This window comes from Centropristis striata, chromosome 8 (genome assembly GCF_030273125.1).
Source record: "Centropristis striata isolate RG_2023a ecotype Rhode Island chromosome 8, C.striata_1.0, whole genome shotgun sequence".
Classification (NCBI taxonomy): domain Eukaryota; kingdom Metazoa; phylum Chordata; class Actinopteri; order Perciformes; family Serranidae; genus Centropristis; species Centropristis striata.
In genome coordinates, this window is record NC_081524.1 from 8,887,090 (window position 1) to 8,902,022 (window position 14,933).

The window sequence follows — 14,933 nt, forward strand, 5'->3', positions numbered from 1 at the left end:
CATATGTCGGTCTTAATGTTCATATTTGTGACCGATCTCTTCGACTTAGACTCATAAGCTAAATTGATTTGCTTGCCACTGGGGGTGAGTCAATAATCAATACACAGTAACTACTGTATCTCAATAATCAAATACATCTTGTTGTGCATTCCTGTCAATCGCAGCTTCAGTTTTGCTCCTACCACTTGGAGACACCACAGTCAGAAATGTTCAAATCCTAAAAATACAGAGTTTATCCGGAACCACACAAAATGAATAAATAAATAAATAAAATCAGGATTTTTTTTGGAGGGGTGGATATCTATTGAACAGGAAAACAGCAGATACAGCATAATTAATTTATACAATTTCAAATGATATGTATGCCTTTTCTTTACTGTGAGTAAATTTGACTATTAGCAGTTATTTTTGTTTTGAAATATGTCCGGAATAAATTGTACATTCATTTGATGGTACTGACATTTTTAAATGCACATCATAAAAAGATAGGTTTGTTGATATTCTATATTCTTGATAAAAACAAATCCCACAAAAAGACCAAAACAAACACTGAAATTATCTATTATTCTTTTCTATTATCTGTAGCTAAAGCCTAGTATAGTTTGTTCCTGTGCCATAGAACTCTATGGTTGTACAAAGCAGTGTTGCAATATACCGGTATTGGCGATAACTGTGATATTTAAAAAGTGAAATACTTATATCATGCTAATAATACAAATAATGTTAGTAATTCAGCGCTTCTAAATTAATCCGTTTCTTTCCATTCTTGCTTTGTCTAACACCCCAAACACCCAATCCATAAAGTGTAATTGTTCTTTTTGCATGCTTTTGTACAGTTATGGTTACCGACCTTTCCTGACCTTATTAATCGTGTTTGAGTTTCATTTGCTAATAAATACAAATGTAATTTTCAGTAGGAATTAATTTTGCCATTTCGCCAGCATGTGTGGCTCTCAGTCCAAAGGCTTTGAATGACTAACAAATTGTTGGTTTTCATTTTTTCACGGGACTTTCTAATTGAACATTAAATTAAATGCTTATTGAAGTAGAGACAACAAACACTTTTTCTCACCCAAGCGACATCCTCCGGGACTGAAAAGTAAACCAATGCAGATGTGTCAAAAATTGCAATATCTCGACTGGCCACTTGAGGCTCCAAGAGGAAGTCAATCCTCAATGACTGGTAATTGTTTACTGAAACAAAGTGATTAAAATAACATCTATGAAAGTTATTGTTTCTCTGACATGAATGCCGATAAACTAAAAAAACAACTAACTACAACGCCTACAGGCAATACCCAGCTTTGCTCTTCACATGGACTGTTTATCTGCATGCAACTAAAGCCCGCTCAAATGTGATTGGTTAATAATATTCTGACTATAAACGGAAACCAGAATGCTTCTTAGACCAACATCTTGTTCTGCTGCCTTCAAATTCTACATTTTTATTCAGTTATCTGTCTCTAGACATTACCCCATTCACAACTGGAACTTAATTCGCATTAAAAGAATTGAGTTTACAATGCAGCATGACCTTCAGATGCCAACACATATTCTATAGTGCAAATTCAAGGTCATAATGTGAAAAGCAACAAGTCTGAGTGGGACATGGGCTTCCTGACCGTAGGGCAGCAAAACTAATGTTGCTCTCATAACAAGATGCTTAAGGGCAGCGATCACACCACAAGATCTCTGGGTGATGAGTTATAAAATGTCCTCCAATATTTCATCAGTTTTCCCATGCTTGAGGTTTCTTCTCCCCATGCACATCCGCTATCCTTTATTTATCCTTCAATCATCCAGGACTCTCTTCCCCTTTTCAGCCTGTTATCTCTTTCTCCCACTCATTTCACCCAGAACACTTTCCTTTCTTTCATCCTCTTTCCATCTGCTTCCTATTCCTCCCACCCTTTCTTCTTCCTCCTCTTCCTCCCTCCCGCTCTCTGTCTTTTGGACATTTCTCTTAGTCCTTTCTGTATCCCTCCACCCTCCCTCTCCACCCCCTTTTCCCCCTCTTTCCCCTGTGATGAATGAGTCTGTCTGCTGGGTGCAGTTCATATTTACTGAGCAGGGGAGCGCACACTGTCAGTCTCTCTCGCCCTCCACATCTCTATCCCTCCACTAAAGAGACAGAGAGAGCAAGAGGTTACAGTGGGATGAGAGGAGGAGGGAGGCCGTGGTCAAGAGATCCACTCCAGGAGCCACCACGATAGCAGCTGGCTTGGTGGGGAACACGTTAGTCTTGACCAGCATAGTTTCTCAGTGCAAGCATTAGAGGTGGTTGAGGGAGAGAGAAATCTTCCTCACCTCTTGACCAACCTGTCAATGTGGTGATACTAATAGGGAATAAACAGCGTTTTTCTATCCCTTTATGTGTAACTCGGCAGCCCACTCTCAGCACTCAATGCAACACAATTTAATGGCGTTTTCTCTCTCCTTCCTTTGTGTGAGCCATGCTTTTAGGCACATTTGGACTTGAGAGGGAGAGAAGTAAGAGCCGCTACCAGCTGCAGCTTACCAAAGGCCCACAAAATACCCGGTTTCATCTACGCCCACACACACCAGTGTGTTGCGGGGAGTCAAACGGTGTGTTTTGACCCGTGTGTTGACCCCTTCATGAATAAGAGGAGTGGATGTGGGCCTGCCGGAGCCCAAAGGGACAGGCCAAGAGCCGCTGCAAAGCCCTGCAGAGCCACCATCTCTTCCCACACACTGACCTCCGAGGCCAGCCAACACCATAACCACTGTAGCGTGACGACACCAGTGACACCCAGCGCCAACGCACAAAATGTGTTCCTCTGCCAAATTGACAAAAATATAGACAGTAAATACAAGGAAAATTGGATAGCTCAAATTACATCACAAAAAGAAAATCCCCTCAACTGGACTTTTGTAAGATTCAATATGGGGTAATTCAATTCTCAGACTACAACCTAAAACACTACCGACTGTCTGTCAAAGGGGGCAGATTGAAAATGTTTTTGCCATTTGGTTCTGGGACAGGGAAGGCTAAATAAATGTAAGGTTTTATGTTTCGATTTGTAGATGATTTGCAGTAGACTCACAGCCATCGTAGTGCATCTATATCTGCACTGATTAAACATTATGTCACTGTAAACATTCATATCATGTAGCTGTATATATCAGAGTCTAAGGAGGAGGAGAGTGAAATAGAATCAGGGGAAAATAGGAGCAGAAGAGGAAAAAAGTAGAAAGCTGAAAGGGAAGGGAAGGAAAGCATCATGCCATAATCATCTGAATATTAGGGAAAATTGGACACAGGAAAGGCGAAAATTGGATATGGGAAAGATTTCTGAGGAGCAGAGTAAAGCCTGAATGCATCAAATGTGAAAACAATGACCGGTATCAAAACGGATGGAAACGAATGTAGGCCCCCTCTGGATAAATCACTGCTGTAAAATATCCTTTAGGAGGTTCTAAAAGCCATCGTCCACAGACAAATGACAGGGTCAGAGGTCTTACACAGGGAGCACTATCAGCTGGAACAACACTGTTTATGATGGAGGAGGAGGTATTATAGGAGGCTTTACAAAGGGACCAAAAGGAGCATTTTCTGCATGCAATGCTGACCACAGCCTCATTCCATATCATAGTTCTAACAAATTGCCCAAACTTCTGAGAGAGAGACATTTCTCTAGTTCACCTATTCCCCAAAGCATCCTTTCCACAGCTACCCATTTCCCCCTGGTGCCTCAAAAGAGGAACTACTTCTTTTTCACTGCGGCCTTTCAGGGAGATTCATCGGCTGACTCATCTGCTCTAAAGCTGATGTAGGCCACAAACTGTGATGTATCCGGCTATCACCCGCCAGACGATGAGATACACGCACACTGCACGGAAAGGGTAAACTGTAACACCTTTATTTGTCAGGATGCTTTCTCTGTCGCCATGTGTTTGTGTGCTGCAGCATCCCCCCCCACCTCCTCATCCCCGGATCATATTTGTCCATCTGCCTGCCACGCCAATGGAACATTCCAAAAACGGCTGCTGTGCAATCTATCTCAATTTTCCAAATCTATTAACTTTCTTTGTGTGGCCTGCCTCTCCTCGAGCCCGATCTTTAAAAACCGTGGTTGTTCAACAATTATGATAACTGCAACAGGGGGAATTAGAGAATCCACCCATTCATCTCTCTGCCCCTCCTCCGCACAGACATGACGCGGCTAAATGAAAAATGGACACGCTTTAAGAAGTATTGATTCCAGCTTTAAACAAAGGTACAGTCAATATTATTTACTCCTAAATATATCTTTGTTATCTGTGCTGGAGTCGTAGTTACTGCTCTGTCCTCGTAATTGCGGACATAAAAATAATAGACCAATTCCCACGGAATTGACCGAGACAGGTTTGGTTGTGGCCCTTGTCCTAGTGATGCATATCCTGGGTGTAAATGAATGTGTGAGCAAGGTTTTCCTCTGATGGCTGCTCTACTAGAGGCACATATACTGTATATTCCAATACAAACAGGAAATAAAATGCCGCGGTGAGAGAAAAAAAAATACAGAGCATTTCAAATGTAATCTCAAACACTAAAAAAGCAATTATCTTCTTTCCATTATTGTGTTGCATGCATTTTATTATAAAAATTGTGTTTTCCTCCTCAGAGTTTTGTCATGTATAGTTTGGGATTTTTTTTATTTCCTTTGAGAAGCCCCCTGGGGTTTCTTCTCTCGTGAGAAAATTCCAAGTTTGTATTGGGGGTTTTTAGATGATTTTTTGTGCCATGCCAAACTTCTTCCTGACAAAACACTCTTTTGAGATTCTTGTCATAGTCTGTTGTTCATTTTTGCAGACACACTCAGTCAGGTACAATAAGTACATCAGGGTCTCATTTATTGTTAAGTTTTAGAACAACATTTTTCCAACAAATTTAACGGTACAGTTTTTCCACATGCTGTATCCTAACAAAACACAATTCTTAGTAAGGATAGTTTCCTTAAAAAGAAAACAGAGTGAATTTTCAGAAAAATAGAGCCCAACCAATATGTGGTTTTTGAGGCCAATAGTGATAGTGACTGTAAGAGAAGAACATTTTTACATAGTTACCAAGTTATGAGTTATGAGCTGGACTTAATAGACCTTTACATATGTAGATTGTACACTGATACAACTCAAATATACATAAAAGACTGTTTTCTTAAACAAATACCTTTATTTAAGAAAATAATACATACATAATATATACAGTACTGTGCAAAAGTTTTAGGCAGGTGTGAAAATTCTGTAAAATAAGAATGCTTTCAAAAAAATGTTAAGGTTATTTTTATTAATTAACAAAATACAAAGAGAGTGAACAGAAGAAAAATCTAGATCAAATCAATATTTGGTGGTCATCACCCATCAATTCTTCTAGGCATTTTTTCACAGTTGCCTAAGACTTTGCACAGTACTGTATAATATAGTACTGTAATATATATATATATATATGATGTATCATATATATATATATATATATATATATATATATATATATATATATATATATATGTGTGTGTGTGTATCATATATATATATATGTATATATATATATATATATATATATATATATATATATACATACATACACACACACACACACACACTATACTATTCTAAACTATATATAAAAATGCAACAGCATTACTGTATGCTCAGTACCAGTCAATTGCTATGCATTAAAAAAGAATAAATACATTTTTTAAAAATCACTATTCCTAAATCACCCCAAGCTAAATGTTTTGCATATGTTCTGGAAAATAAATATTTTTATATCGGTGCATATTGGACAAATACGTTGATAACGATAAGTATGAGATCTGTGCACTCACTGCGTCTTCCCTAAGTGTTTTTTCTTTTTTCCCTAGTTTGGGCTCGTCTAGACTGGTCACATTTTTAAGGTCTCCTATCACTGTGGGTGTGCCGGTGGTAGTAGACTTGAATATACCATAGTAGTAATCTGGTGATGATACCTGAAATGCTGCTGCAGGAAGCCTGAGTCATTGATAGAGATTCTGCAGTTTGGACAAGGGTGAAGCTCAGGAGTGTCCTGCAGTGACAAAGCTGAAAACAAAAAGAGTGCAGCAATGAATAACATGGCATTTTAGTGGCCTTGAAAGGATTTAAAAGACAGATAATAAATAATCAATATAGAACACTTACCCTATCCATACACACATAAGTCTTACAGACTTATGTGTCTTACAGACTTATGTGTGACACAAGACATAAGTCTTGACAAAACTAACACCTTTTATCCATGTTTCTTTTGTTTTCACTATAGCAGTTTACCTAGTTGACAAATCTAACTGGACAGAAAAAATACTAATATATTCTTAGTATCCTATATAACCTATTTAAATTATTATGCATACTGATATGCCTGCCGCAACTAATGTCAGTGACTTGTATGTGCCAATAAAATCATCTTTGTGTGTAATCTACAAAAACAGCTAAACTTGTGAATTTGTTCTGTTGAATAGCAGCTTCTTAATAAGACATTGTTCGTTTTCAATGTGAGAAAACCGGGCAAAGTTGCTTACCTGTCCATTATTCAGATGAAACGTGAAAACCATGGGATGGTGAAGTGATCATGATAAGGAGTTCAAGCCCTGAAGAATTTTTCAGTAAGTCAGTTCTGATTTTTAATATGACACAAAAACATTAAGCAGGAGTTTTCTCCTCATTTATTTTAACTGCAACAACAACCTAGGAAGAATTATTGTTTTTTTGTTAATTCTTGTTAATCGACTGAGGTCCACGACCATGCTGTAAATCCTATCTCTTGTAAAATGTTGTCTTCTTATTAGGCTACATATTACCAGAAAAAATAAATAAAATAACTATCCACACAGTTTGGCTGACTATAAACAACTTTGCATTGATCACTGTCCAGCAAACATGTTACATCAGGTTTTGTAATTATGTATGGTCTAGTGGTGTTGAAACAGAGGACTTCTGTGAAATGTATTGACTTGGTAATGATGGTGACCAGCAGTCTGTATGAAATACCTGTGGTTTTATTTAAGGTTAGCTGCAGGCTAATGTGCCCTACAGCCATGACAAAACTTTGTAGTTTTAGACATGCAGAGATCTAGTGTTTAATTCACTAACAAATAAAGCAAAACATAATAAGCAGAAAATGCTGATGTACCCGTCAGAATTCGGCCTTTTATTAATTCAGATCTGATTTGATGAGGGCACAAGACAGTGAAGTTATTAAAACATGTTTTACATTTAGTCAAATGTTTAGGCTTTTAAGGAACAAAGAAGACATTTTTAAAAGGCCCAATCATCAATTAAAATTGTTAACAACAATCACATCCTCAAAACAAATCTGTACAGGTCAGAGGAATAACTTCATACTATAATGAGTAAGAAAATAAGCTTTAAAAAAACTAGATGAAGCCTCTAGCTGCACTGAGGAGGATTAGTCAAAGATTAGATGTGAAGTGGCTTACTTGTGTTGCTTTCCACTGCCTTGGTTCGTGGTGTGTCCTCATAGTGTCCAGTTAAGTGTGGCTCAGTCCCTCCCTTAACAAACGCCTCCAGGCCTTTAAATTCCCAATTCCCAAACTTTGTTACATGGCAGATTTCATGTGTCTCAGGGTCTGCTGGCTCCTCTTCGACTTGTTTACAGTTAACAACATTCCAGTCCTTGCTCTCCTCTTCATATTTTCTCTACTTTAATGCAGTGCAGTTTTTTAGGGTGTCTTAGTCCTCTTTTTGTAGACCCGATCATGTTGTTAATTAGAGATAATTCATTTTGTTTTTTAGGGACATTGCTCCACAGTGATGCTTTAGTTTTAAGGTTTCCTCTTGTCTATTTGGTAGTTTATCTTGTAATTCTTTTTTTTTTTTTTTTACAGTTTGGCCAAAGATAGTTGTTCCCCATCCCCTGGTCTGGCTTCAGTCTTTTTAGGGTGACATGGTAGCCTTTCATGACTGGATCTTCAACCTACCTAACTCAGGAGTTCTGTCCTCAGTGTGTGCAGTCTTTCGAGGATGATGAAGTCCCGTTTTAGCAGAGTGAGTCATTTTACCTGCAGCCTTCCTCTTCAGTGGAGAAAAATCTATAGACCTATAGATAGAGAGAGCAGAAGCCAATAAAAGCCTTTCAAAGCACTTCCTACTCTGCAATTAAGATAAGACATAGAGGGAACTTGTGTTTTGATTGTATGCATTTTCTAGCTGAATACCAAAACATCAATTTGGCAACTACATATTATCTGTCATTGTGATGTCATAAGTAAGTATTTACCTTATTGAATATGTTTGACTTGAACTTTTGACCAAACACACTGAGGCTGTTCTCAGTACTTATCAGCAACTAATTTAAATCAAAAAATAGAATTTAAAAAAAAATAGTCTCCAAAACAGGACTGCTGGGATTTTAGGTCCATCATTTCCTGGGTGTATCTTATATGCACATACCACAAGATGCCTTTGTTTATGGAATACTATAGGCATGAAGAGTTTCTAAATCTGAGATCATTTAAATGTTTCTAGAAAAAAATATGTTGCATCAGTCATGCAGTTATGAATGCCACTCTCCCATACGTGTGACTTAAATGTACTGCTATGCAATCAAAATGTGTCACATCCCCTCAATTCATTTTAAATACAGAGAGAAGGCTATTGATTATATGACAAACTGCAGAAGCCAATTCACAGTCAACATGTGTGGTGCATGACCACATACTAGGACATACAATAGTAACCTAAGAATTGTTTGTCAATAAAACATACGCCGGTATGTATAGATATGTTCCCTGTTAATTAGTAAGAGAAGTTTCAGGTGGACTGGTTGCGACTTATAGGTTCTATCTAATATATGTATGCTACCTTAGAAGGGGTTATTTGTTTGTAAAATAAAATGGCAGTTTGTAGTAATTTAAAGTAAATGTATGTTTCAGAGTGAAAACACTGTACATGAAATGCTCGCTTCTCTTTTGTCTTGACACAGTAATTTGCAGAATTTATTGAAACCTGAAAATGATGTACTGTAACGTACGTTAACTATTTGCCAAATGATATGAGAAAAACATAGAGAAAACTGGACTCATGAACCACGTGTAGAGTTTAAGCTTTAAACTTTGGCCCACACAGCAACAGTCAGTTGAATTTGTCAACAAATTGACAGCAACTGACAAACAAATGACAGCGCTACTTAAGCTAACGTTAGTTTTGTCATTAGCTAACGTAAACTAGCTTGTGTTCGCACTGCATCAGTCCTAGTATGAAGTTCATCTGTTAACTTGGAATTTGACAGCCCAGCCATTGTGTCTAAGATGTTATAAATATAATAGTTAAAAGTCCCCAAAAACAAAACTCAAACTGTTTAGAATTAAATTAAACTCACCAACTGAAGAACGACTGTGCTGGTAACTGACACTGTTGTGACACAAACTCTGCCAACGAAATGAACGCGCGTTCTGTAACGTTTTACATGCGTGCCCGCTAAAACTAAGAATGCGCATGTTTTATATCCGCCTGCCCCTCGCGGGCGGATCTTATACGTCACAACACAATGCTAACATAAAGTCTGTGACAAAAGGATTATCCGCCCCGTCGGGATACGCCGTGTCTTGCATCAACGGTTGGTTGTTTGGTAGGTTGAAGCGTTCCCAAATAGAGCAACATGAAAACTTTTGCAAACAGGATTTTATTTATTAATATCAGATTTTTTTAATTACTGTTGTCTTGTAATTATATATATATATATATATATATATATATATATATAGTACATTTGCACATTTTTATGTATATGGCAATAGACCAATTGGAAAATTTCCACAACCCCAGAAATGATATACTACATCAGAATATGTCGTAGTAGTATGTTGTCAAGAAAAACGGAGGTAGCGCCCTACAGTAAAGAGTAATACAAGAATTTATGATCTATTAAAAGGTATCAAACAAATAATGATCAACTCCTGACCCTGAAGTTGAGAAACATTGTGCTGCCAATTAGCATATGCTGTACGAGTACAACGTGAAAGAGGGCAACACAAAAATAATATCCTCAAAAACCTCTTTTTTACCCGAGTCCTCATGCCAAAGTTTTACTCTTTTTGTGACCAAGCTAAATTTCTCAATCCTTCTTCTAAGATTTCCCACAGGTCTATCTGTTAAACAAGTCGATAGAGTCTGTAATGTTGTTAAATAGGAATCTATTTTATTTATCATTAGTACAAGCCAATTTGTCATTTCTGTTTCTGGTGAAATATGACCATCTTATTGTGGACATTTAACCCTTTGTTAAATTTGGCCCCTAATCTCTCTGCAACTAAACACACAGTAGCATCATACACAGTGTTCATGCGTTTATCAAATAATTTATTAGATTTTTACAACTAATATGTCATTGGTCTGTGGAGAAAAAACAATCCATGTCCCACTGATAAGTCATCAGGCCTCCATTTCAATAGTGTCTTGAAAAAACAGATTGGACCAAACCTGCACGGAAAAAACCTTGGATAGTGCTTATAAAGTTCCATGCAATTTCATTATAAGTTAAAACAGTCATCTGAGTCAAGAGGTTTACAGAAAGTTAATATAAATATTAATCATATACTGATATGAGTTTTGTCTTTCACACATTCATCAAAAAAAAAACTTACAGTAGAAGAAGACTGGATACAGCTCTCATAGTTACCACTGCACATCAGCCTAGCTTATTTACAGTCCTCTCATGAAAGCTCAGCGACATTTAGCCACGTGCCCAGAAAGATGGTGGGAGCGAGCAAACCTGCGGAGGCAGTTGGGGCAGGAATATGGCTTCTCCCCTGTGTGAGTTAACATGTGAGTTTTCAAATGGCCTGACAAGCGAAAGCTTTTTTCACACTCTTGACATGTGTAGGGACGCAGGTTAGTGTGACTTCTCCTGTGCTTGCCCAGATCACCAGAGGAGGTGTACCGATTGTGGCAGTCTGGGCATTCAAAGGGCTTTTCCCCAGAGTGTATCCTCTTATGCTTCACCAGGTCGCCGGACTGAGTAAAACGCTTGTCACATTCATTGCATTTGTAGGGTCTCTCACCAGTGTGGGTGCGTTGGTGGTTTCGAAGATGCGAGAGGCGAATGAACCTATTGCCGCAGACTGTGCAGTGGTAAGGCCTTTCTCCGGTGTGTGTCCGCAGGTGTATTTTCAAAGCCCCAAGGTCTCCCACCTTCAGCCCGCAGTCCCCGCACTGGTGAGCTTTCTCCATGGTGTGGAGTTTGCTGTGAACCCTCAGGCCTCTCTGGGTGTTAAAGTTCTTCCCGCACACGTTGCAGTGAAAGGGTTTCTCACTGGAGTGCGTCCTCACGTGGAGATCCAGACTTGACTTAAAGCCAAACTCCTTACCACATTCAGAGCAAGAATACTCCTTCTTACCGGAGTGTGTGGTTAAGTGGCACTTAAGGTGGTGCGATCTTATAAAGGCCTTCCCGCACACCGGACATTTGTACGGCTTTTCCCCTGTGTGTATTTTCATGTGTTGCCGCCAACCGCTGCGCTCCACGAACCTCCTGCCACAATCCTTGCAGACAAATGGCCGGTCGCCTGTGTGTGTGCGCATGTGATCCTCCAGGCTTTGAGGTGTGCTCATCTTCTTGCCACATTCTTGGCACTGCACACCAGTGTCCAGAGAGATCGGCTTGTCCTCAGATTCTGTGTTTTGCGGTGCATGACACAAATGAGGCCCTTGACCCCAGGTAGCTTTGAAACTCTTCCCACAGTCGGCACAGCTGAGATGCCCTCCTCTGGTAACCACAGACATGTTGTGCCAGCGCTGACAGTGATTCTTCAGATTCTTCAGGTACTGGAAGCTGCGTGCACAGGTTGGACAGGGGTGAAGCCTTCGGGGAGGGGCAGAGGGGTGGGATTCACGCACATGCATCCGAAGGTATACTTTAGAGTTAAAGGTGCTGCTGCAGACAGTGCAGGTGTGTTTAGGGATGAGGCTTGAGAGGCAATTTTTTAGCTTGGCAAGATACTCTTTCTGATGGACCCACTTGACATGCTTCTCCAAGAAGTCCAAGTCAGTAAAGGAGACATCACAGTGAGGACATGGATAGAAGTCAGACGATGACTCTAAGTGAAAGAGGAAGAGCACACACAAAGCAGAGCACATTAAAAATAGGATTTACACTTCCTTTTTTTTTTAAACAATCTGAGTTTCTAGTATCTGCAGTAGTCTTACTTTGTTGATCATAACTTAAACCAGTTTATTTCACTTTTTTAAATGCTGTTAACATATTTTATTTATATTTCATACAGTTAACAAGCTTCCTTGGGTTTCTTGGAAGGCGCTATATAAAGTAGAGTTATTATTATTATCCATCTTATTGTCTGACACTGAGAAGATAAAAGCAAATCCAGGTGCAAAATAGCAAATATGTTTCAAACTCGCCTTTCTCTAAATAAAACATATTATTATAATCTTCTTATGACATTACTGTTGCATCACATATTTAGTGTCACTATAACATTGACACTATGTCTTTCCACCACACATCACATAGCCTACTCATTACTGCACACACCAACCTGCCTAGGATCTAACTTTGATACATCACTGCCTCTCATCCATGGACGGACACACACACACACACACACACACACACACACACACACAAAAACACACACACACACACACACAAGGCCTGTCACAAAATTACAATTACAAGACTTATCAAGCTTAGCAAAAGTTATCGAGGTCATGCACATATGTCACACAATATTTTGTTTACATGCTTGTTTGTTCAATTTTTTTTGTTGATTCCTGGCCGGTGTAAAACCTGGGCACAGTGCCTCTGCATTTTCTTCACACCGCTTGAGTTAAATGAACAGAAAGCCCTATACCAATGTTTTGCTGTCTACTTCTGTCCGTTCCATTTTTTTAAAAATTGTGTATTTGTGTTTTTTTGCAGTTATTACCAAGACAATATATCGTCCAAAATATGTGGTGGTTGTAACAGGCCAACACATACCCTAATTTCGGCTCGCAGACTTTAATCATATAATTTCATACATCATAAAAATGGTTTAACACAATTGCCTGCTTGTCTGTCCATTACATCTATAGTATGGATCTTTTACTTCTGTTACTCTTTTTGGTTACTTTATTTCACAGATTAAAAACATGTTTTAAAAAATGATAAACTGTTGAATGAACTGCAGTTAAATGTAACACTTCCAGTAACAACACAGTAACTAAATATAGAGTTCCACAAATGTGAATGTAAATATCTGTCTATCTGTGGAGTTTTATTACAGCTATAATGCTTTTAAAAGCTGTAAATTGTCCATAGCTGACATCTTGCTATTGCCAACAACAATAGGCAAATTATACCCAGGGATTGCATGTTTATCATACACTACTGTTTCATACCTGTGCAGACCCCCTCTCCCTCACTATAATCTTCCTTAATGTTGCCTGTTGCCTCCTCCTCATCATCATCATCGTCATCATCATAGCATCTTTCCTCTTTAATCCACGACTCAGACTCGTCCTTGACAGCAGCTTCAGTGAAATCATATTCTGATTGCTGGTCAGACTCACACTCTTCTTTAATGTGTCCCTGTTGATGGTGAACCTCTGACCTGGATGCCACAGTGTCAGGTTTAGTGTCCAAACAGCTTGTTGAGTCCTCATTGTGCTCCTCACTGATGTCCTGTGAAAGTGGTTCCTCCTTGATTTGGATGTTCAGACCACCTCCATTAATGTACACCTCACCAGAGCCTTCCTCAGCCTCCTGCTCCACTTCATATTCAGCTTTAACTCTGACCACATCATACTGTTTCTCTCCTCTCTTTGCTTTGTTGAGCAAAGACTTATTTTTGGCAGATTTCATCTTCATATTAGGGATTAATAGATAAGGCTGATGAGGAATCCGTCTCTTGAGTGTGCTGTGGATCAGAGGAACAAATTGTTTAGGTGTAATTTCTCTTGGAAGGCAAAGAAAAAAACACACATGGCGATAAAAGCAATGTAAAAAAAAAGAGGAAATCTCTTTTCCGTATAATCACCTCTGTAATGTGTCGTTAGCATCGTAGCTAGGCTACACTAACGGTAACGTTAGCCTAGCAACGGTGCTAACACGGTGGATAGTTTACTGCCGTTTTCTTGCAGCTACGAAGCTGTCAGTGTCATTCAGCTTCTGTTTGCAATAAAGAAAAGACTCACCGTTGACAATGACTCGACCCGGCAAAAGCTGCTTGTTAATATTTAATCTAACGTTTACCTACTGGTCACATTAGTGTGTAGCACTGATGTGTAGTGATAATAACATAGGAAGGGCGCCACACTTCCGGCGGCTTTAGCCAATCAGCGCTGATTATTAGCTGTCGGGTTACATCCCATTCATTAAAGTGACAGTAACAAAATAACAAATACAATTTACTAAAATTTTACTTTTATTTTATTGAGTGTAGCTAAATTTAGAACTTCACTTTCTTGCTTATTTGATTTAGATTTTTTTGAGGTAGATCCTGCCACAAACTAAATGCCTCAAAAATGTATAATTTATTTACGTTGTGAGGGCAAATTCCACATAAACAACTACGACTTTGCAATTAACTATATGATTATTAGTTACAAAGAGAATCTAAAACATAAGCTACTTGCAAATATTACATTATTTATATTTATTCTATTATAGTCAGGTTTTTCCTTTTCCACCCTTTATTTTTCTTTATTCGGGATCACATTATACAGTCATGGAAAAAATTATTAGACCACCCTTGTTTTCTCTTAATTTCTTGTTAATTTTAAAACCTGGTAAAAAATAAAGGTTAATTTGTTTGGACAAATATAATGACAACAGCAAAAATAACTCATAAGTTTAATTTAAGAGCTGATATCTAGCCATTTTTCATAGTTTTATTGATAATGATTTTGGTAATCAAGAAAACCATGGAAAAGTTCAGTGCGTTCAGTACATTTATTCT

At 38.4% G+C, this 14,933-nt stretch overlaps 2 protein-coding genes across 13 annotated transcripts in view; both read right to left on the reverse strand.

Moving 5' to 3' along the window:
• The window catches only part of erfl1 (Ets2 repressor factor like 1), a 99,436-nt gene extending 89,788 nt beyond the window's left edge, over nt 1-9,648 (reverse strand). For 3 of the 11 annotated variants that reach the window (XM_059339614.1, XM_059339618.1, XM_059339612.1), the window contains exons 1-4: nt 9,359-9,648; nt 7,959-8,077; nt 6,540-6,608; nt 5,970-6,060 (exon numbers count right to left, since the gene is read on the reverse strand). The gene's annotated coding sequence lies outside the window, so the exon portion shown is untranslated. The other 8 variants (XR_009394809.1, XR_009394810.1, XR_009394811.1 and 5 more) reach the window with 5 other exon arrangements.
• Nucleotides 9,649-10,317: 669 nt separating this feature from the next.
• Nucleotides 10,318-14,293, reverse strand: LOC131975631 (oocyte zinc finger protein XlCOF6). 2 transcript variants are annotated; one of them, XM_059338319.1, is made up of 3 exons: nt 14,170-14,293; nt 13,375-13,892; nt 10,318-12,074 (listed from the first exon to the last, which is right to left on the reverse strand). In XM_059338319.1, exons 2-3 carry the CDS (start codon nt 13,841-13,843, stop codon nt 10,702-10,704), a joined length of 1,842 nt encoding a protein of 613 aa, XP_059194302.1. In that variant the 5' UTR covers nt 13,844-13,892; nt 14,170-14,293; the 3' UTR covers nt 10,318-10,701. The 2 variants fall into 2 exon arrangements, with proteins under 2 accessions (XP_059194302.1, XP_059194303.1); XM_059338320.1 differs by lacking the exon at nt 14,170-14,293 and adding an exon at nt 14,013-14,129.
• Between the last annotated feature and the right edge of the window lie 640 nt (nt 14,294-14,933).